Genomic DNA, 23,158 nt, shown 5'->3' with positions numbered 1-23,158 from the left:
TACTACTGTGAGTCTTTCTCCTGACAAGAGGGCCCCAAGACTCTGCAGCAATAGAAGAACGTCAAAATCAACACTTGATATTTTGCAGCACTTTCATTTCATCATCAGCCCTACTAGAAATTCCCTTTCTACTCATGCAGCATCATGTGTGCATTTTGGTACTCCATCTTGTATTTCAGCTTGTGCTGAAAGAAAAAAATGGCCTAGGAATTTGCAGACGATTTGGCTACCCATTGTGCCTGCCCTCACTCTTAAGGCTGACAACACCAACAACAACTTCCGTACCAGGCACCACTTATCTTTACATAGTGCTTCATTGAGGGTCCACCAACATTAGTATCCCTTAAATGACAGTCCAATATCTGAGGCACAAGGAGATGGGATCTTGTCAAGTACAGCATAGCCTGGCAGTTAGGAGCAGGGAACTTTGAGATTACTGCTGCAAATGTGAATGCCAACCAGTAGCCCGGCCCCCATCTACTTCCCTTTAATTGGCACATTTATATTCAACATTCTTGTCAATTTGCCTTAGAAGCTGGACTCTGGCACATTTTTCTTTCTTCCTAGGGAAGACGTGTGGTATCGCATTCGCTGCAAAGTGCCAGAGGGGTTCTTTTCTGATGGGGTGCCCCTGCCCTGCTGGTGGAATGTGCTTCCATTTTTATGAAGAGATGCTGACCTCTTCAGAGAGTAATCAGTCTTGGTCTGTACGTTGGAGGCACTCTGGGATCGTTTGATCTCTATCTCGGACCTGCTCAGCTGGCCATTGGGTTGGCTCTCCTTGAACCCTCGTGGGAGTGTGCCAGTGGTCCTTCGATCATTCAGAAGAATCGGGGTGCCGTTGGACAGAGAAGTCCTTGATGATGAAGTAGATACCTCGGATAGGCTGGGTTTCTCAAAGCCAGAGGGCTTCTTGGAATCCTTCCTTAAGAAGCTGTTCCTCAACAGTGAGAAGCGTCCTTCATATAGCTTCTCACCCTCAGGTGTTTTTGATCTCGCAGTGGCCCCTGCCTTGACAGACGTTCTTTGGTCAACATCTCCATTCTTCTCCGAAAAACCCCTTACTCTTAAAAAGTTTCTTGCAGGTGATAAGCTCTGACCTAAACAACTGCCTCCATTGGAGCTTGGTTTACTTCCATTGTTTTTTGACTGAACCGGTTCCTCCAATTTCGTCAATGGCACAATATTTCTTGGCAGACTCTTAGAGCTCTTCTTTTGTAGGGAGGCATCTTCCTTTGGTTTACTGTTTCGTTTAAGGGTATTTGACTTTTCAGGGACAGGAGTTCGACTGGCTCTGCTCTCAACAGGGTTTGTGCTCCCGCAGGCCCTGCCTACCCCTGCATCCTTCATGGTGGCTGCAGACTTTGGCTCAGAATCCATTGGCGTAAGTCCATTTTCAGGGCTATTCGTTCCAGTCATCAAGGGGACAATAGATTCATTTGTATATCTGGGTCTGCGGCCTGACTCGAGATACTCGACCAGCTCCCCAGATGCACACTGTGGCCGCTCCTTAGATCCAAATGACCAACGTAAGGGCATTGCCTTGGTGAGACTTGGCTTGCCCTTTGATCCGGATGGGGCCTTCATGCTGAGGCTTCGGCCCTGGATGCTTCGCACCAAAGGTCTGGATTCAAATCCTCCTGAAAGAGAAAATAAACATGGCCATTACCAGCAACAAAATAACGGGCCCATTTTATGTTTGAAGGTAATGCACATTAAGTAGAGCCCACAGGGTGTTTATCTAATTTAAAATGTTGGTACCTCCAACAAGCCATCTATTGGTAAAACGTTCTGCCACAATTAGCTGCAAGGAAGCTGTCACATTGGTAAAATGATTAGAAAGATGCTTTGGACTATTTAGTACTCCCTGATTATCATAATACAACCACCACCCTCACTTCTTCTCAAGGTATACTTTTGAAACCCTAACACACTGGTTGTTCTGTATGCACTGAAGTGTAGAGTAATGCCTTTGAGAACCAAAACCAGAACTGAAATGCACAATAGACTGCATAGGGAAGCATTAAACAGAACAGGCTTTTGGGTCTATCTTACACTGAAACCTATTGTTTGCAGAGTATGAAAAGGACAGAGAGAGAAAGAAAGCAAAGGTGATGTTAGGATGCATAGGAAAATGTCAAACCTACATGAATGGGGTGCTGTGTCAACTTTTTCACTAACCAGGGAGGAGTCAAACAGAATATTGTGGCCAGTTTTAATGTCACACATTTAGGCAGATATACAGAGTTCAACAGAAAGCTACCAGGATTAATCACTTACAGCTGCAGTAGTCCCTACATTTCAGATTCCTAGAGGGCAGAAACTAGAACACTAAAACTGCCTTCAGAAATGGAACACTCTTTAGTCAAGTAAATGATGAGTCTCAAGGTCCTAATAGACAGATTCAAAAACTTAATAGAACAACAAAAATATATTTAAAACTCAAACTGTACTCCAGCTCCAGAAAATACAATATCCTTTATGAGCATATGCATATTACCACCACCACCGCCATGGCCAATGTAATAAAGGTACCTAATCGTATCAACATTTTTCCCAACAAACACCGGAACATCTATAGAATGAACTTGTCATGCTTTAAAGAGAAAATCAGAAAATGCATATTCAAAGCACCACATTGCCCACTGCATGGACAAGCACAAACAGAACTACCAAAACCTGAGGCTGTTTTATCTATACAAGGTCATACATCTTTGTTGCAAATGGGTTTTGCCCTCTTAGTCCACCAGGAATTTTGCTTCTGATCACCAGTTTCTTTTTTACCTTTATTGTGGGCAGGTCTCACTACCAGCTAGGATAATGGGCACTAGTTTGGCTACACGTTACATGTGTGCTGGTTGCACGTTTGAGACTGCTGTTTTGAGCAGCCCAGTAATTGTGCACCAGTAGACTGGTGCAAAAGGGACTCTACAACAATAGGTGCTATCCTGGGGTAGAGTTTATATTAATTGGCTTTCATAGATAATCAGTAAAGTTTACTGGAAAATCTGTAGTGGTTTCACTGTATTATACATATAGGTGAAATCTGCCTTAAAGATTCTTTCTACTTAAGCCTAAATAGTCCAGTGAGGTGTCAAACTATGGTAAAATATGCACACTAAGTATGATTTTGCAGGTTCCAATAACACACATATACATTTTATGGGGTATCAAGAATTGTCATTTTTCTCTGGCTCAGCTCGTAATCAGATTCCAGGCTTTTGTTCCATCTGCTGGACCAAGTTAATTACTCGGCTCCCCAGCAGGGGAGGGGGGAAAGCCCTCCATACACAAAAGAAGCAAATATCAGTGACTGACCTCATTCCTTGGAGAAGAAAAGGGCATTTGGAAATCTGCATCTGATAATTTGCTGTCACATTACACCTGGACTCTGTCAGGCCAGGCACACCAAACAAAGGAGGAAGCCCAGACATCTAGAGCCAATGCAGAAGGGGCTACCCTATGACGTTTTAGTGGGAAGGCATCTGGCAGTGATGTCTGTTAAGGGCTGAGCTGAGGCACTCAGAGAAGCTCTTCATAGAGAAAACTTAACAGCACCATTTGGATACTCCCAGCAAGCTGTGTTCGGCAAAGGGTTAGGACAGGGTTGGAGGGATGACCACTACCACGTAGGAGCGGGAAGATCTTGGACCTAGGAGGTGATGACAGTGGAAGAATGGCCAGCTAGAAAGAGGAGCCACCTACAGCCCTGCAAGATGGCTAAAGGACATTGTCACCAGATGACTCTAATGATGGGTTTCTCCAAGGCCAGTGGTTCTTCCTGAGGACCAGCTGGGGGAAGACCTGAAGTCCACTGACATGCTAAGGGGCTCTGCAAGACAGCCAGAAGGCTATTGGGCCTGGGAGTGCAGGCAGGAGGGTGTTCTGCTGGCAAGTTGCAGAAGGATTGTGCAAGATGTCCCCACCAACAGCAGAGGAGCACCAGGAGGCAAGCAGACATATGACTGTTGCAGGAAGCCAGTAATTCCACCTCCCAGGAGGCCTGTTGCAAATGTACCTGGGGTGATTTAGAGTTCGCCACCATGACCAAAATGAGCCAAAGCGTTATAAAATTGGCCCAAAAGTGCCAGAGTTCTGCCTTTTTCAAAGAGGCTACCTTTGACCCCCTAAAATGAAAGCAGGCACATGGTGTTCTGCCCTGTTTTCAATAGTTACCCCCAGAGTTGTCAGAGCCCAAGTCAGTGCTTCTATTAATTATTTAATTTCTAGTAGGAGGGGTGTGTGGAGCCTCCTCCTTGAATTCCTGATGCTCTGGGCCCCCAACTCCGAATCACGGGAGCTGGGACCAGATTCCTGGGGCCCAGAGCAAAGAAGCAGGGCTGGCACATGAATCACCTGACTCTGGGGACATCATCCATCCACCCCCCTCCTGGTATCGGGGTGAGCAGATATACTTCTCCTCCCGGCAATGGAAAAGTAGAAGTTTGTGGATGCCACTGTAGCAGAACAAAAACTGCAGAGGCTTTGCTCCCATCCAGGTAAGGAGGACTGTTTGCTCTAACTCAAGGCAGGAGTCAAAGAGTTAGCAGGGGAATGCAGGTGTGGGCTACCCACATTGGTCTAACATTATTTGAGGATGTGGGTGGCCCACGTGGGACGAGGACACCCAAAATTGAACAAAAGAAAAGAAATACTGCAGGCCCAGGCTGCATTCAAACGGACATATTTACTGGTCCCCGTGGTGACCCAAGAAGGGGAAGGGGCACTATCAACAAATTATTGAAGTATTGTAGAGAGCTGCAGGGCACGCAGAAGCCCCCTTTAAGTGATTTATGGAAACGTGTTCTAAGATTCTGGGCCCATGGAAATAGGGACCCTCCAGACAAAATCAAGTTTTCAAGCACTCCCTGAGTTGGAGATGTTGCTCTTTGGTGTTTAAGGACCTCACATGATTTTGATTAAATTCAAATGCTTTATTTAAAATGTTTTACTGACAATGATTATAAATGAACATTTCAACGCTATATTAGTAATGAATGCTTTTGAATATGGCTATAGATTCTGTTGGTCTTAATAATGAAACATGACGCTATGACAAAGCCAATATGCCTTCTATATAATAATGTGTAGATCCCTACACAAAGCTTGTAGGCCTGCCTCATATATAATGACACCACCTTATATTTTGATGTTGCATTTGGTATAGGTGAGGGGTATTGTGATTTTTTGGGGTCAGCACCCATAAGGGATTAAATGTGATATATGTGTGTCACCAGACGTATTTTCATCTACTTGATATACATATTTGTAAATTAATGCATAGTATTTAGTATTGTGTGTACGATAAATGTACGTTGCCTTTTTAAAGGTAAAAGTACAGACAGGACAATAATTTATTGAGAACTGTTGTTGCATGCCATTGAATAGATATTATTAGCTCTGAATAGGTCTGGGACTGCTGTGCTTCACCACTTGCAGAGAGTCAAGTACTAAAATCAGGTACACAATAAGGAGACAATTGTGGACTTATTACTTCCACAGGACTCACATCCTGCACAAATATTAACCCCTTTTCTAAGAATGTGTACTTCCATGTCAAGACCAGTCAACATATTTAACAAAACTTTGTTTGATAAATACACTCCACAACCCACCCAGTATACTTAGCAAGCATTATGAGGCTGAGGCACCTTATCTTAAAAAATAGACCAAACGTACCAAAAATCCCAGTCAAAAATATAATTGTCTATGGATCCAGATATGTCTGCAATTAACCTCTCTGAGCTACTGTGCCCAGAAGGAGTTAACTTTCCACATGAAAAGACAGGTCTGATCTGGACCCATTCTATTTCTAACACTCCATCAAATTTTACAATGTAATAAACACACAAAATGTAACATTGTGGACCTCAACAACAGCTGGCTCAAATACATTTTCACTACGTTAATTGAAGAGATACTTCCAGTGAAACAAATTCGCCTGCAAATGTAGCAAGTCCATAAGAGGAAGCTGGGCTACTGAGAATAGGTCACATGTACAAAAATGACCAGTATGACCTGCACAAGGGTACTGCAAACTCATCCTTTATCTCTTCAGGGACATGCTAGTTCGCATGGTAACAAACAACTTTACATGCCTGACAATAAAGACAGGAACCACGCAGAAGGCCTAGAAAGTCCAGGAGATGATCTTAACATAAGATTAACAGAGCTGTCACACTCAAGCTCTTATACCTGACCACACACTCCTTACTCGAGTTGGAATAATAACTAAGTCAGAATTTTACTGTACATTTAAATCCTTTTGTTCCTCTCTACAGGATGGTGGACCTCCTGAGGGCATTTTTGATATTCAATGCTCAAACTTCACCAGAACACTGGATTTGAAAAAGGATATGCATGGAGCTTTACTATATACCACTGGATAGAATTCAATATATTACTCAACATTAGGCAACATCTCATCCTAACAAGCAAGTGTACAAGCTCTCCCATGAAATCACTGAACTGGAATTCCTAAGAACACTCCCTGTGCCTCACAAAAAAAATGCAGAACCCTTGTTCAGTCTTTTACAATTTCAAAATAAAAAAACTCAGGTTGTTATATCTACAACTCTGATTCACTATCCAATGACTCCAAACCTCCAATCTACTAGTAGAACCCTGTACATATTTAGGCCAAAAGAGTTTATGACATCATTTTCTGTGGACATTACAAAGCTGATGAACAAAGCTAAAGATGGAATTCACTCCTCCTAAGCCATACAATATTAACTCTGTCTTCTAAAGAAGCCTAAACCAGATGCCAAGGATATTACAAGCCACTGTCCCATCTCATACAACTTTGCAAAGTGAGGTCCCCATACAACTCCATGAATATAAGGAATCCTGCACCCCCTTCAGGATCACTAGGTAGGTCTCAGGCCTGCCAAAGGCACCAAAAGGGTGGCAGATAAAAGAGATGACCTTATCAACTGCCTTGAGGAGACCAAGCCAGAAGTGTTACCCCTTCTCAATCTGTGAGATCAAGTTGGAAGACTAACAAACTCTGCTTAAATACTTGGAAAAGTGAAGGAAGTGAACTGGAGAACAAATAAAGTATAAACCAGACTGTGCAGATAGGAACACAGTCAAATCTGTCCTAAAATGCTACCACAAAATAATCCGGACACCAAATGCACCACTCGGGCAGATAGCATTGATGCCAGCACCAACAAAAGCAAATAAATCTTCACCATTGTGACCCCCTCCAACTTGATCACCCCCTCGTAGGACCTCTGTAACAATGTCTTGCAATTTTTCTGCAACAATTTCACCATCATGTTCAACAACGCCAACCAGCAACCAAACAAGACAGACCTCACCAAATGTCTCCTAACCTTATGCAAAAAAAAAAAAATGCTAACATGGCCCATCGTCACCCCAGAAGATATCGTCAACACCATAAAGTTTATCCACTCAGGGGCCCCATCGGATCCCTCCTCCCACCATGCCTGCTCTAGAGGACTCTAATCCTTCAGCCTCATGCTCACACCCATTCTGAATGCCTCCACCTCTTCTATGAGCTTCCCAGACACTGGAAACACACACCTGCCTTCCCATTGCTGAAGAAAACCTTCATGTCTCTTTCAACGCTCATCAACTACAGGCCGATCTGCCAGCTACCCTTCCCAGTCAACACCTAGGAGAAAATCATCAGCAAATGAATCAATGACCACCAACGCCTAAACACCACACATCCTGGGGTCAGACCCAACCACAGCACAGAAACTGCCCTCATTCACGACCATGGATGACATCTGCATAACTCTGAATAGAGGAGACACAGCAGCCCTCATCCTCTTGCACTTTTCTGGAACTTTTGACAGTCTCTCCCATTCCATCCTCATCCAGCGGCTACATGTCAATGGAATGCAAGGACACACAACCTGTTGAATCTGCTCTTTCCTAACTGGAAAGGCCCAGTCAGTCAACCTGGCAAGGTACACCTCAAACACCTGTGACCTCACTTACAGAATTCCACAAGGATCCTCCCTGAACCTGACCCTCTTCAACGCATACATGATTCCTCTTGCCACATCATCTGCTCTCACAACATCGATGTCCTCTCATACGTCGACGACATCCAACTCATTCTCTCCCTCACGGACAAGATGCCCAGTACCTAGATCAGCTTAATTGACTGCATGACTGAAATTGCCCGCTGGATGAAGACCAACTGTCTAAAGCTGAATTTCAACAAGACTGAAGTCATGATATTCAGGAATAGAACTTCCACTTGGTGGCCACCCACCCCCTTCCCATCCACGCTAAGAACCACGGGATCGACATCAACAACAAACTTGGCATGACCACCTACGTCATGCTAGCACCACCTCATACTTCCAAAGCATGAATATGCTGTGGAAGATTTTCAAATGACTTCCAATCAGCATCCGGAAGAACGTCATGCCCATCCTGGTCACAATCAAGCTGGAATATGGGCGCACCCTCTATGCCGGAGTCAACAAAAGACATCACCAGAAGGCTGCAGACCATTCAGAACTCAGCAGCCAAGATCATTCTCAGCCACCCACACGATACTCACATCACACCATACCACAAGGAGCCTTACTGGCTCCCCATAGACAAACTAGCACAATTTAAACTCCTCACCCACACTCTCAAGGTGCTTCAAAACACTGAACCAGCATATCTCAACAATTGCATCTGCTTTCACAAACCTTCTAGTGACCTATACTCGTCCGGACTTGCATACACAACAGAAAAGCAGGTCTGGCTACAGCAAACATCGTTGCAGCAGCACTGAACCTAAAATGGCCTATGAGCATTGACATCCAATAAATAAAACTTAGTAAACAAATAAACAGAAAACAGGGCGTTGCTGGACACATACAAAAAATATACAGTGAAACCTATGAACAGCTAGTCAGCTACACTGTGCTCCTTGATGAGTCTGCATAGGAGTGAACATAGGAGCTGAGGGCCCTACAATTGCTGAAGTGGTGGAAACATTCCTCTTACTTTGAAGGATTAAGAAGAGGAGTAGAGGACGTAGGTTGGAGAGCCACGTTTTGACACAAATGAAGCTCTGAGACCATATTCAGAAGAACCAAAGGCCTAGCTCAGAACACAGCGCTGTCCACTATGGAAAAGGGGATAGGATTGTATGCACAGTGCCTGCAACTTGCTCACTCTGCAGGCCTAAGTAACGGCAAGCACAAATCTAAATAATGTGAGTGATTAAAGGGGTTCCAAGCTGAGCAATAGAACCAAATTCAGGTCACAAGGGTGTTCAATATAAACAATATAGAAAAAAGCATTTTGCAGCCCTTTTTCGAACTACGGGCATCACCCAAAAAGAGAACTCTACTCACTGTAACCCTTTACAGCACCTAAGCTAAGGCACTCCACATAGAAGAAAAGGGTGAGCAGAACTCCCCAGAGACAAATCCTCAAAGGTAGGAGCTGACTGATGTGATGTCAGAGTGCCTCACCTCAACAAATATGCCTGTCTCTGCCAGCTCACCGGAGAATATTAACCCAGGGAGAGAACACCACTCCACTTCAGTAGAAGCAAAAGCAGGTTTCTGACACTGGGATATAACTCCTGTCTCCCCTATTTAAGACAGAATGCCACTCTCAGCAGGAGGATTCAGGCACACAACATCCTTTTTGAAGAAGGATTTACCTGGCACATCATTAGCAAAAATACCACTGGTGCTCTCGCCGTGCACTTGCCACACCCAAGCTCTTCGGGAAAACAAGACCACAAAACCACTTTTTTATAGCCTAATTCGATATGTAATTGATTTAAAATCCAATTGAGATAATTCTCAGACATATCAGGTCCTAGTGGCATAATGAGGCCCCTGCATCTACTGTGGCTGGGGCGAGCTCCAGCTCCCCCCTCCTCAGCACACTACCATGGCCTGAAAGCTCCTGAGTGACTTCGGGGGAGTGGGGGGGGGGGGGGGGGGGGAGGATCCATGTTTTTTTTGCAGGGGGGGGCTCTCATGTTTCCTTATGCCACTGCCAAGTCCCCATGTTGGAATGCTACAGGCTTGGTAGAAAAGTATTACATGCTCTGGCCAGCACCTTGATTGGAATTAAAAAGTTTCCCAAAGTTTGGCACCACATTAAACCAGTTATTGATGTCAATGGTGGAGTTTAGTGGCTGATACTGAAAGCTGTCAGTCTGAAGCCTGAGCTCTGCAAGAACCATAAACAGCGAGAAAGAAGGATATCAGAAGAACACTGAGGGGTTGGAAACTGCTGGCTATGCATTTTCATCCATAAGTTTTTTGTTCTCTCACTGAACAGTGGAAAGAAAAGGTGGAGGCATGGGGAACAAGCAGATGCAGCTATGCATGTGTGTCAGACTCCCTTTGGAAACTCTTGCTTATCGTTACAAAGAATGCTCCTGCATGCTGTATCCCAGCCAGAGCATTTCATGACTCGGCTAAAGAGGACTGGATGTACCCATTCCATACTTACACCTTCAATTCTGCTTCCTACACTTAAGAAAAACTACAGTTGAAACTCATTATAGATATCGAAATGGTAGAAATGACCAATACACATGAGTAAATATTATGCAGTCAAGTGCATCGTAAGAATGTAAGTACACAAGTTTCAGCTAATTAGGCAGTACGTTATTTTGATTTGTGTTCATATAATTCAACCCAAATGCACCAAGCCAAGTGAAGGATTGAACTTTATAAGAAAATTAAGTGAACTACATAAAAGCAAAAGAAAGCTTACCCTTTTCCTTCTTGGGTGGAACATCAAGAAAAACCGGGGAATCTGGGGCCATCGGCAAAGGGGTGCAATTTGGTGAAGTTCCAGACACTAAACTTCCCCTCTTGCTGCCCTCACTAAGTCTGACCAGCCAGTGGTCTGAAAAGGACGAGCTGGTAGATCCTGAAATGAAAGCCACCACTTAGATTTGTTGCACATGAAATAGGTTCTCTTTTAAGACACACTACGCAAATCCCTACTTCTTGATTGGAAGAAACGCTAGCAGCACTCAGCAGTGGGTTCACATGATCTTGATGGGGTCCTCACAAATAGACTACACTTGTAAATGCTGTCAAAATAACTATGTTTATCTCATTAAGTCCAAGTTGGACCCCAGCCTAGGAAATACCCATTGGTCTAATGAAATCACAGCAAGAATTCTGTGTTTAAATACTCTACCGGAGATTCCTCATTACAGTTTTGAAAGTGGCTATATATTTAAAAAATTTAAAAATACCATTTACAAAGCAACATTCATACCTATACAAAATTGTGAAAGCTAAATTAATTTTGAGAATTAAAACATTTCATGTTCTAGCCAAAGCATAGCCATAGCCCTCTTGAAGAGGGATAGTTCTATTTTTCCACTTGTTATGTATCAAAACTTCATCAAGTTCAACAAATCTTAATGAACCGTTTAGCCTTTTCATTTTAATTTATATAGGTTTAACAATTCCTTGCCTAATTTAATGTAACAGCTTCTTTCAAATAAAGTACTAGGAATTTAAAAAGAAAAAATTATATCTTAGGCAATTTTCCAGCCTTAAATGTTTAACTCGATCAAGGGTGGTGTTCTCCCAATTGTGTCGTGTGATATAGCTACGCCTTTTGCTTTTCCAGCATAAGTAGGGGACAACGAGGCCAGACTGGCAGGCTGGAGGTTGGATGAGAGGCAGAGGAGGCATATGCTTTGATAAGCAAGGATGAAGGTACGTTCTGATAAGGCTTCCTTTATATATCACGAATCACTACCTATTTATTACTTTATGGTCAGGAATAGTCATTGCCAGGTTCTCCCCCATTGCTAGGTACAGTGGAGTAGGAAGGTGTAAGCCTGAACATCGTGCCTGGGGAAACGGCACAAAGACGATGGAGGTAAGACTTACTGTATGGGCTATAAGAACAAAGGCAGAAGCTTCTGTAAGAGGTATTGCAGGAATGCTGTGATAGTTGCACCAAAGCACAAGCTGACCTCTCCCAACATTAGAGCTAATGTAGCGAGTGGGTCACAGCATGCTGGTGTTGAACCTTCATAGAAGACATCTGCCCTTTATCATCCCATGAAGGACATCATCACATGGAAGAAACATGGTGTCCAACATCTTAATTTCAATCACGATTCATAACGATTGCTGAAAATTATATTTTTTTCTAAAAATATTTATGGATTCAACCATTAGATGACAGAATAATGCACATCATCTGAATCTAGAATACCTTTATGCTTCAAAATAGGCACTTGTTAGTCTCAGCAGACAGATTAAGAATTAAATAGCATTGTGTATGGACTACCCTCACTTTCCTGTGCAGGTGTAAAACAAGCACAGGAGCTAGTGTGCAAAATATGCACAGCTGATGGGGAGATCATGCTGTAGTCTAAAGCTCTCAATACAGCACTCTTTTTGGCTTCTGTGGCTGCAGGCTAGTCCTTGCCAAGGCCCTTAGGGCTGGGGAAAGTTAGTCACATGTGTCGAGTGCCTTACACGTGACTGGCACCAATCTGGTGAAAGAGCTATGTAGTTTGAGGGAAAGGACTTCCGGCTGGTGCACTGGTCAGAGTTGTGTAAAAAGAGGAACAGCTCACTAAGCACACTAAGGCATCACTAAGAGTTGTGTAACACTGAGAGGATGTTCTGGTGTCTTCTTTCCCATCTGTGTAACATGAGGAATGGCTCTCTGGTGCCCATCAGTATAGAGAACTGTCGTCTTTTATAATAACTCAGTTGTAAATTGGGTTGACCCTATATTCCATCATGGAATATTGGGTCGATTCTGGTGGCAATTTCAAATTTTCATTTCTGGCACCACACAGCATCATCAGAAAGCAGAAGAATTAAGGAAAAGGTGTGTTTATATATTAACAAGGTATTTTCTTCACTGCTTGTCTGCAATGCCGGTTTCGTTTCACAATAAAAATATGAATCCGCTGCCACAACACACAAGATAGTCCTGTTGAGCTCAGAAAGTGGAAGGGCTGGTGCAATACTGGCATTTGAATCTGTTCCCTTCAGATTACTAACAACTCTGCCACTGCTTATTTAACCTTGCAATCTGTTTTACAAGCTCAGAATTGATGCTCTCTCCATATAACATTGAAACACATCCAAATTTAATTTTATGTGTCTATCACTCCCAAATATCGATTTTGCTTAATGCACTATAAGAAGGGTTTGAAACAAGCCATTTTCATGTAAAAAGGTCAAGTTTCCGCTTTTATAGAGTGTCTGACTTCTGGTTCATTTCAGCCCAGCAGCTGTTCTACCTCCTCATTCTTTGTAGGAACCGCAGGTCTCTGCCAACTTGAGTTTCATGCAGAGCCTGTAGTGTTTGCATGCATCGAGTACCACAGAATGTCCGTTTATAGCACATATCCTTCTTGCCAACTTCTTACAAGCCCTGTAAAACTAATTTAGGGATGTTCACAGCCAGGAGTCCCCAAATCACAGTTGTTTACATGGCTCTTGCTACAGTCTTTGTGCAAGGAAAAGGCCTTTTCCATCTATGCACCGAAATATCTGGAACAACTCTCAATCAGTAACCCCTCCCCCTCCCCCCAACCACAATCCCTGCTCCATTCTAGGAAAGAGTTGAAGGTGCGCCCTTTTAAAGAACACAAGGTCACAGTGCAGTAACAGTCCACCACTTATGTTGCCGAAACCATGAGTCCCTCATTGACTCTCTCCTTATCTTTGATCCTGTACAGTGCTCTGCTGCCTTTGGGCTCGGTTTATATCATACAAATTGCGCAAACACAAATTCACATACATCCAGCACACTTTCTCTTGTCCATTTCCTCACTAATTCCTCAGAAATTAGAAGCTTTGAGTATGGCACAGAAGTGGAAAACGTGGTGGGGGAGGGTTTGTCCAATTTACGCCGTGGAAAAAATTGACGGCAATTGAACAGTGTGGCTAAATTTGATACAAGATGGCGTCCATTCATCACTCATCTACGTAGGCAACAGAGGACGGACGGAGGCGTTTAACGCCTAACAAAGTCCAAGACTTTGAGGAGAACGGAGCTCTGTGTTATGACCCCATCGGACAAGGATGTTAACACATGTTCTGTATATTTGTATAGCCAAAAAATACTATTTGAGCAAAAAATGTGTGTTTTTTTTAATTTTTACTAACGAGAGTACATGACTCCTGTCACCCGTACTGTAACCTACAGGATGCCGCTACCAGAGCTTTGTTGTATGCTTGGCTTGTTTGAAAATTCAAAAATAAAGCTGTTAAAAAAATAAAAAATAAAAGGTGTTTTCATCCAGATCTAAAAACCGAATTCTAGGCCCCTGATTCTGCCTTCATCTATCCAAACTCCCCATCGCCTTCATCTCACCTCTCACAGAGCTGCTTGCTGACCAATTGGGGATGCTGTTCCTCTTCTGGTAGAAGAGAATGTAAGCCCCGCGAGTGCACACCTCATCCTCCATCACCGGCTCCACATTGCTGTCGTCATAGCTGTACCACCTGGAGTCCAGAGAGTTTCTGCAGTAAGCTACGAAGAAGGGAACAGTGTGGTTGATGAAAGATACTCTCTCACATGGTCTGTGGAAGGGTGGAAAGAAACGTCAGGGGAGACCATATGTTATTTTGACATGATACCTGTGTTTTAATCATTGTCTGACTTAGGAATTCACTCAATGGGAGCAAAATACACTTGTTCATATTTTTTAAAGACCAAAAAGACCCTTATTACCTGGGAAAAGGCTAGAGCTGATCATATACAACAACCTAGACTCCCCCCCAATACTCCACCAGTGTGACATCTGACAACTCAGGCGCTGGTGCAGAGAAATGGAGCAACCTGTCCCGAGCTCTAAGCAAAACATGTTTTTGCCATTGGAGCTCTCCCCATTACAAGTTTTCGGACCCTAGGCTGTGATATTAAACTTCCTAGTGGTGGAGACCTTAGACCCATATCTCTCCTTGAACTATAATGAAGTATGCATTATGGTAATTATTTATGCAATACTGTAACTATAACACAAAGCGCCTTCAACCTCATGCCATCAAAGGCTAAGGGCACACATATACCACGCAGCATAAGGCAAAAATCTGTAAAATATATACAGGGACCTAATCACTGGCTTGATTAATATAGGACTGCTTACACATTATCAACAAGATCGGTGTTTTTACTTTTAATAGTCAAGGACAATAATATATGGTTCAGTAAGGACCAGTTTTGGTGTCAATGGTTTGCTATCGCATCTGAAGAGCACTGGCCAGAGCCACTATGCTGAAAGCTCTTGTTTACCCCATTCGTGGTGGGAGGGTTGGCAGGCAGTTCCATTTCACCTGCTGTAGAAACCTTACTAAAGATGTTTCTTCTTCTGCTGAATGACATAGGTTTCGCTTAAACCAACCTTTGATTACTGCATCCCTCCTGCTGAGTGTTGTCATCGTGACCACCACTATTTCATAAAGGCAGTAAAACCCCTTCGGGTAAAATCCACAGTACTAGGCAGCATGGGCAGGACACACCTACTGGTATTCAAACTGTCCTCACCTGTGTAGTGACCTCCTTGCATGCTTCCATGATGATTACACACTGCATATAAATCATACAGGACATCCGGCTGGTAGCTCTCGGTGCGATTTGGAGGCTGTTTCCATGTAGCCAACTGGCTCAACATGTGCTTGTTGCCTTGGCTCCTCTTGACCACATGAGGTGCCATGTCCAGTCCAGTGAGAGGGAACTTCACCAGAGTGGACAGCTTGGTCCTCCGCTCTCCAGCCTGCCGGAATCTCTTCAGGTGAATGATGAGGATGTTGGGGAGGGTCCAGAGGCTGAGCTTCACCATCCCCTGCTGCAGCACCTTGCAGTGAGGGCATTTCCAAGCATCATCTGGGGCAAGCTGTAGAGATGGGCGGATCAGTATTAGATAGGAAAGGGCACAAATATCATGTTTGTGAATGTTATAACATCAATTGTTTATTGTCCAGAAGTCTTGACAAAGCCCATGGTTAATCCTGAGCCCGTTTAGCTGCTTAGCCTTTGGTTTTTGTCCTAAAATGAAGTGGTGATTGTATGGTTTTGACTGAGGCCTTTTGTAAGCAGAATAAGTCATAACTTCCTCTTGAAATACATATTTTACTGCTCAATTAAAAAAAAAAAATCAAGCTCACACTAGTAAAAACAAACAGTATTGCTTCATCATGAGATATAAAGGTTTAAAAGTGAAAATGCACAAAGAGAACTATACTTTGATATCACACACCTGTATAACAATGGTGGTATCAGCTTTACACTTATCAAAATAAATTTTTCTATTTTCCTGGGCTGTCAAATCTTTCTACATACTTCTTGTGACTGCCTCTTCATCAAGATTCTCCGCAGTGCTCTTTCTGACCCATGGAGATGACAACATGGTGTGAGTTTTCCTTTTCCTGAATAATTCAGAAGTTACTCCTGTACTTGTGTGTGGAGTAAATATACATTCTACTACCCTTTTGTGTAACTCATGTCTCCATTTGCTCCCCATAATTCTTTACAACAAAATACTCACTTTCAAAGTCCTATTGAAATTTTACACCATCCCATTGGTCAGGCGGTTATATAAAGCACCCCTTTAGCGAAGAACTCATCTCTTTTCCCAAAAACAACTTCATCTCACTGGAGACCAAATGAACCCAACTGTACATCAGCAGAATTTTACGGTCGCTCACTAGAGCACAAGTGTGACTCAAACTTAATAACAAGCCTAGTGATTATGCCAATAACAACTGCATTTTCATACTACCTCAAATACATACCCATTACAACCAAAATGTAGCACAGACCCAATCACAATGTGACATAGACATAAATGTCAAAGGTCCTAGAACATCTAGCGAAATCTCTTTCCATGGCCTCTTAAGCACGTCTCTACATACCATGGGAAATTCTGACATTCTTTGATTTATCACATAGGGTGCAGTCAACACACTTTTGTAAAACTCTCTCATCTTGAATATCCATGCCAGGCCAGCAATAGCAAGTTCTTAATCTTGTCTTCATCTTGCATATACCCAAATGCCCTTAAATGAGGAAACTCAATGAGCCTCATCCTCAAGTCGGAGGTTAGAGCCAATCTTTTCTTAACAGTCCATCTTGCACACCATTTCATAATCTATCATCAATATATCTGGTCCTTTCCCAATTTTCCAATCCCTACCATCTTGTTTACCTAGTTGCAGCCATGTAGACACAGACCTTACTGTCTTATCCATAGCTATCCTTTCCAACCATTCATCCCGAGAAGCACGTCTAGCTGTAACTTTGCAGACCTTACTCTGTCATCTGGCCATCATTCACTTCTTTCTTTACTTTTGTGACCCTCATCCTAAACCACTCTAGAAAGAATCTGCTGCTTTACTGGAGATACGAGAAAATACTTAATGGAAAAATTTAAATTCAAATACCCTTTGTACCAAGTTCTCCACAGGAATTGCTTAAACTTCCTACTGACCCCAAAAAAACAACAAAAAACCCAATAACTTCCTTTTCAGTGGTGGAATAACTACATTCTGCACCTCGCATAGCCATGGAGCAAGCACACTGGTGGACAACTCTTCACCCTGAAACCAATTTTAGAACAGTGCCTAGTCCTCTATTATTAGTTTCAGGGATCATGTGTTTCACGCAATCTAATATGATGGTAAGCTGAAGTCAGATCGAGGGTGGTAAAGAACTTGGATCCAGCTGTCATCCCCACTATCTCATTGTTATTTGCCAAAGGGTATCGATCTTCTACAGCACTCATGTTGAGTTCCTGCAATGAATACAGAGCCTGGTCTCATCACTGGATTTGTGCATTACAACCACAGGTGCCAATCACTCTGTGTCTTCCACTGGTTCAACATTTTCTTAGCACACAAACAGTATAATTCTTTCTTGCCAAAGACCCTGAAATTGAGCAGGATCCTTCTGACTTTACACTTTCAGCTTTATCCTTTTTTTAGATGAATGTTGTGTACATATTCCTGAACACACTCACCATAATCTACAAACACTTTAGGGAAGTCTCCTTCCAATTTCTCTGACAAATTGAGCAGTTGAGAGCAACTCTTGTTTACTTGTACTGAGGGAGAAACATTTGGATCAAAAAACATACCTAATTGTTTCTGATGTGGCCAACACAACACAGAGTCTCCAACTACATGGATGTCAATCTTTCCTTTAGTAATGATTTTCCCGAATTTAATTTTCACATTAAAGTATCCAAGTAACTCAAATTAATTGCTTCTCACAATATCTACAGGGCCTTACATCTTGTGGTAATAATTTTAACAGACCTTTACATTTCTCTAATAATCAACTTTAGAGAAGGGTGAGGAGAACACCTGAATCCATCACCATAGACACCTCTATATTATTCAACATTACTACATCAAACATATGGTCGCATTTAAGTTAGGTTCAAAGATCTTACTACAATCAACATGTATGACTACTTCTATATCAGAAGAGATTTTGAGAATTACCACTCACTTAATACTTCTGCAACATTTAGCAATATGTCCCCTTTTCCCACAAATGTTATATACCGATTTGATAGCGGGACATTCTTGTGTTTGGCAAGATGCTGAGTCTTGCCACAATGACCACATGCTCTTTAAGGGCTATAAGTGTCTTTAGATCTGAAGAATAATTTAGATTTTGCATCCACAAATTGGATTAGGAGAACAAAACCCTAGTCTCCGCATTATTCTTCTACACAGAAATGGTATGTACAACTTATTTGACAAGAGCAATGGCTTAATTTAATTTGGGATCAACTTTCAATAATAGTTCTCCCCTTATTTGATCATATTTGCATTGAAGCATGAATTGGTAATTTTTTGAATTTTGTCCCTTAACCTCTCGGGTGCCTGCGACGAGCTGGGCTCTCACTCGGCCAGGGTTGCCGTGTGCCAAGGACGAGCACAGCTCGTCCTGCACCCGGCCCAAGGGAGGAGCTGCAATCTGATGACATCAGCGTGCTCACAGCGCGCCGTCATCAAATGCTGCCGGGGACGTGCTGGAAGCCATTTGCTTCCAGCACATTTGGAGAGAGGACGCACTCAAGGTGAGTCCTACTGGTGGGTGGTTGGGGGCGGAAAACAGACACAGGGGAAAAGGAAAGAGTTTTTCCTTGCCCCCTGTGCCTGTTTTGAGTGGATTGCTACTCAGGAATCCACCCACTAGACATCAGGGATGTTTTCTTTATTTGTTTTGGGGAGCAACCCCTTAGGTAAGGGTTGCTTCCCTGGGGGCACAAATATATCAATGTTTCAGCACCCCCTGGGGGCAGATCAGCCTTTTTTTCAGCCATTCTGGCCCCTGGGGGGTGGGTGGGTCGGTGGGGGGGAGGGGGGGTGGGTGGGTCGGTGGGGGGGAGGGAGGGGTGAAAACCCACTAGACACCAGGGACTTTTTGTTATCTTATATTTTAGGGCAGTGACCCCTTAGGCAAGGGTCGCTACCCTGGGGGCAATATTTTTTATTTTTTATACGTTTTGCCCCCCCCTCCCCCCCCCCCCCCCCCCCCCGGGGCTAGATCGGACATGTTTTCAGCCGATCTCGACTCAGGGGTTCCGAAACCCACTAGGCCCCAGGGATTGTGTTGTGTGAGTGTGTGGTTTTTGTGTCTTGGGGAACCCTTTGGGCAAGGGTCTTCCCCCCTTCCCCCAAAGGGGGGACATTAGCGTTGGCCATTTCAGCCTATTTTTTGTAGGCCCATCTGCCCCCAAGGGGGGCAGAAGCCACCAAGATGCCAGGGAATAATTTTTTTGTTCCCCTTTGTTTTTTTTTTGTGCTGGGGGGGTGCCCTCTTTGGCAGGGTGGCCCCCTAAAGGGGGCACAGAACTGCTGGTCATTTCTGCCCCCCCTTGGGGGAAGATCAGCCTTATTTGTTAGGGCCATCTACCCCCAAGGGGGATAGAATTCACTTAGGCACCAGGGATATTGTGTGTGTCTTGTGTGGGGGCGAACGGGGCAGCCCCCAAAGGGGGCACATTACTGATGGGCATTTCTGCCTCCCTTGGGGGCAGATCAACCTATTGTTTTTAGGCTCATCTGCCCCCAAGACGCATGGCAATTTTGTTTATTGTTCTCCTTTTTTGTGCTGGGGGTGCCCCCTTTGGCAAGGGGGGGTCACCCCCCCCAAAGGGGGCACAGAACTGTTGGCCATTTCTGCCCTTCCTGGGGTCAGATCGGACTATTTTCTATTTAGGGCCACCTGCCCCCAAGGGGGGCAGGATCCACTTAAGGCACCAGGGAAAATTTGAAAATACTTGGTGTTTGTCAACTGACAAAGTATTTGAATTTGTGATTATAACGTTTTAATTCTCCTTTTTGTTCTAGTCAAAAGCTTTTGCTTCCTTTGCTGTGGATCCTTGCAGTTTTTACAGTAGTTGACCTGCAGTTTGCGTAGTTGAATATTTTAGGTAAGTAAAAGCAATTTACTCCAAGGGAGTATTGTTGACATGCAAGAATGACATGTTTGTAGGTGGTGTACTAAATGCAGGATTGTGTGTGAAATTGTCCTTAGATTTGTGCAAAATGACACTTGTGTTTTATGTCTAATTTGATTTTCTTTTTTCTTTTTAGTGGGATATCATTGGTGATTGCTGTGTCTGTGCATAGTAGTTGCCGGTGAGTCTAGCTTTTTCAGGCAAGTGACTGGTATAGTTTTTGAGTACATAACTCTTTTGATAAAGCCACACTTTGTTTATTACTTATTTTAGACAGTGCTGATGGTTGTTGGAGCTTTTGTCAAGTTACACTTCTTAGAAAGGATCATGGCTAGCCGCAGAGTGACCGCTCAGTAGGTTGTTGGCATGCTTTTTGAGTCGTCTTCTGACCATGATTATGAGACTGCATCTGAGACAGAGGAGGAAGTGAGAGACTCTGGCAGTTAGTTTTCTGTCCAAGAGGAGTCTTCTGATGAGTGCAGATGAAGGGCCTGTTTTAGAGGAGGACATTGATGTGACAATAGTGCAGCAGCCTGGGTCTGAAGGGTTTCCCATTGGAAGGCCTGACACCGGGATTGCCCCAAACATGGAGCAGCCACAGTTGCCTGCATTTACTGGTCTCCCAGGGTGTAGAGTCAATACGGAAAACATTTTGCCTGTCAATTTTTTTCAGTTGTTTATGGACAATGTATTTTTGGAAGAGACTGTTGAGCAGACTAATTTGTATGCAGAGCAATATTTGAGGGACAACGCTGCCAGACTTAGGCCTCAGTCTAGAGTTATCCAGTGGATTCCCACAAATCTGGAAGAGTTGAAAAAGTTCAACTTTTTTGATGGTGTTAAGGAAGCCGTAGCTGGCTTCTTATTGGTGTACTAGTCCCTTGATGGCAACGGCTATATTTCCTGCAACCATGACTCGTAATTGGTATTTGCTTCTTTTTCGGATGCTGCATTTTGTTGACAATGCTTTAGCCTTGCCACAAGATTACCCTGACTGTGACCAACATTTTAAGATTAGGCCTGTCCTTGATCATTTTGTAGATCAGTTTTCAGAGGTCTATGTTCCAGGGAAAGAAATACCTGCAGATGAGTCTTTGGTCCTGATCAAGGGGTGTTTGGTTTTTAAGCAGTACATTCCTAGCAAAAGGGCACGGTATGGAATTAAATTGTATATGCTGTCAGAAAGTAGTACAGGATATGTGTATGATTTCCGGGTCTACACTGGTAGGGATTCCAGTGTTGACCTTCCCCCTGGTTGACCGCCAACTTTTGGAGTTAGTGAGAAAATTGTGTGGGAACCTGGTAGACAGCTGTTTAAGAAAGGTCACCATTTGTATGTAGTTAACTTCTACACTGGAGTGCAGTTGTTCAAGGAATTGTTCAGAGTGGACACTGTTGCATGTGGCACAATCCACTAAACGGAAAGGCTATCCAAGGGAGCTTGTCTGTAAAAAAAAACTCGAGAGGGGACAGTGCAGTGCCTTGCAGAATGATGAGTTGCTAGCTCTGAAATTTGCAGACAGAAGAGATGTCTACATGTTAACTACCATACATGATGTGAGTACTTCACCTATGGCTGTTTGGGGTCAAGTTGCTGAAGTGCGCAAACTATGTGCATTTTAGACTACAATAAGCACATGGGTGGGTGTTGATAGAGTAGACCAGAGGTTGGAACCTTACACTGCTATTGGTAAGTCTTACGATTGGTATAACAAGTTGGCCATCCATTTGTTTCATTTAGCAACTTTTAATGCTTTTATTGTGTTCAAGGATTATTTCCCTGTGTTAAGGATGAAATTTGTTAAATTTCAGGAGTCGGTGATAGAGAGCCTTATTGTGGTGGAACAGGCAAGAGTTCCTAGAGTAGCAGTGGTGGAGGATGTGGCTAGATTGAAAGATTGCCACTTTCCTGATCACATTCCTCCCACTCCCAAAAAAGACTTTCTCACTTAGAAATGTAGTGTCTGTGCTCGAAGAGGTATTTGGAGGGAGACTCGGAACTACTTCCCTGATTGTCCTTCCAAGCCTGGGCTGTGTGTGGCCGGCTGTTTTAGAAGTTACAACACCCCAAAATAATTATTGGGAACTACCAGGAGCTAAAACTGCCTGTTCTGTATTGTTTTATATTTTTTGTTCAGTTTCACGGTTGGCATTACTGTCATGCATTTAGCTAGAGCTTTTGAGTTTGTAGTTTTGTACTTATTTGTAATGAGTTAGTGATCACTTTTTTTGTTTATTGAAAAAAAGTGGTGGCGGTGTGTGTGGAGTGGCACTTGGCTGGCAATGTAAATAGTAACTTGCTGTTGACCATTGCAACACACTTCCAGCCAACGCCAATACATACACTCCCATCAGCTGCTGTGATTTTTGTATAAGGAATGTGGGCGTATGAAAGTGATGGGCCCTTGAATGGCGCTGTCTGCTGATCGAGTGTTGTAATGTACTGGGCCCACGGCTGGTGGCATGAATGGTCTTGTGCATGTCATGTATGAAAGGTGTGTGAACGGACTGTAAAGCAGTTGGTGCTTTGATGCAGCTTTACAGCTCACAAGCTGTGAGTCATTAGTTCAGTTTTTTGGCCTTTCAGTTATTAACAGTGAATTTCATTTTTGTGAAATCTCGTGTTAATAAAACTTGATTTGCTGAACCATCACTCACACCCGTGCAAAATCCAACCAATATGTGTGGTAAAAATGACTGTGTGGAATAAATGACAAAACCTGTTCCGCTGTAATC

General features: G+C 43.3%; 1 protein-coding gene across 1 annotated transcript in view; it reads right to left on the bottom strand.

Annotated features, from left to right (window-relative positions):
• Nucleotides 1–389: 389 nt before the first annotated feature.
• The window catches only part of USP43 (ubiquitin specific peptidase 43), a 750,310-nt gene continuing 727,541 nt past the window's right edge, over nucleotides 390–23,158 (bottom strand). The window contains exons 12-15 of the mRNA XM_069200325.1: nucleotides 15,496–15,844; nucleotides 14,323–14,481; nucleotides 10,726–10,884; nucleotides 390–1,640 (exon numbers count right to left, since the gene is read on the bottom strand). Coding sequence (XP_069056426.1) covers nucleotides 529–1,640; nucleotides 10,726–10,884; nucleotides 14,323–14,481; nucleotides 15,496–15,844 — 1,779 coding nt within the window. The 3' untranslated portion in view covers nucleotides 390–528. The remainder of the gene's footprint in view (nucleotides 1,641–10,725; nucleotides 10,885–14,322; nucleotides 14,482–15,495; nucleotides 15,845–23,158) is intronic.

Source organism: Pleurodeles waltl, chromosome 7 (genome assembly GCF_031143425.1).
Source record: "Pleurodeles waltl isolate 20211129_DDA chromosome 7, aPleWal1.hap1.20221129, whole genome shotgun sequence".
NCBI lineage: Eukaryota > Metazoa > Chordata > Amphibia > Caudata > Salamandridae > Pleurodeles > Pleurodeles waltl.
Note: the sequence above shows the minus strand (reverse complement) of the source record. Positions and strands in the feature narration are given on the sequence as shown.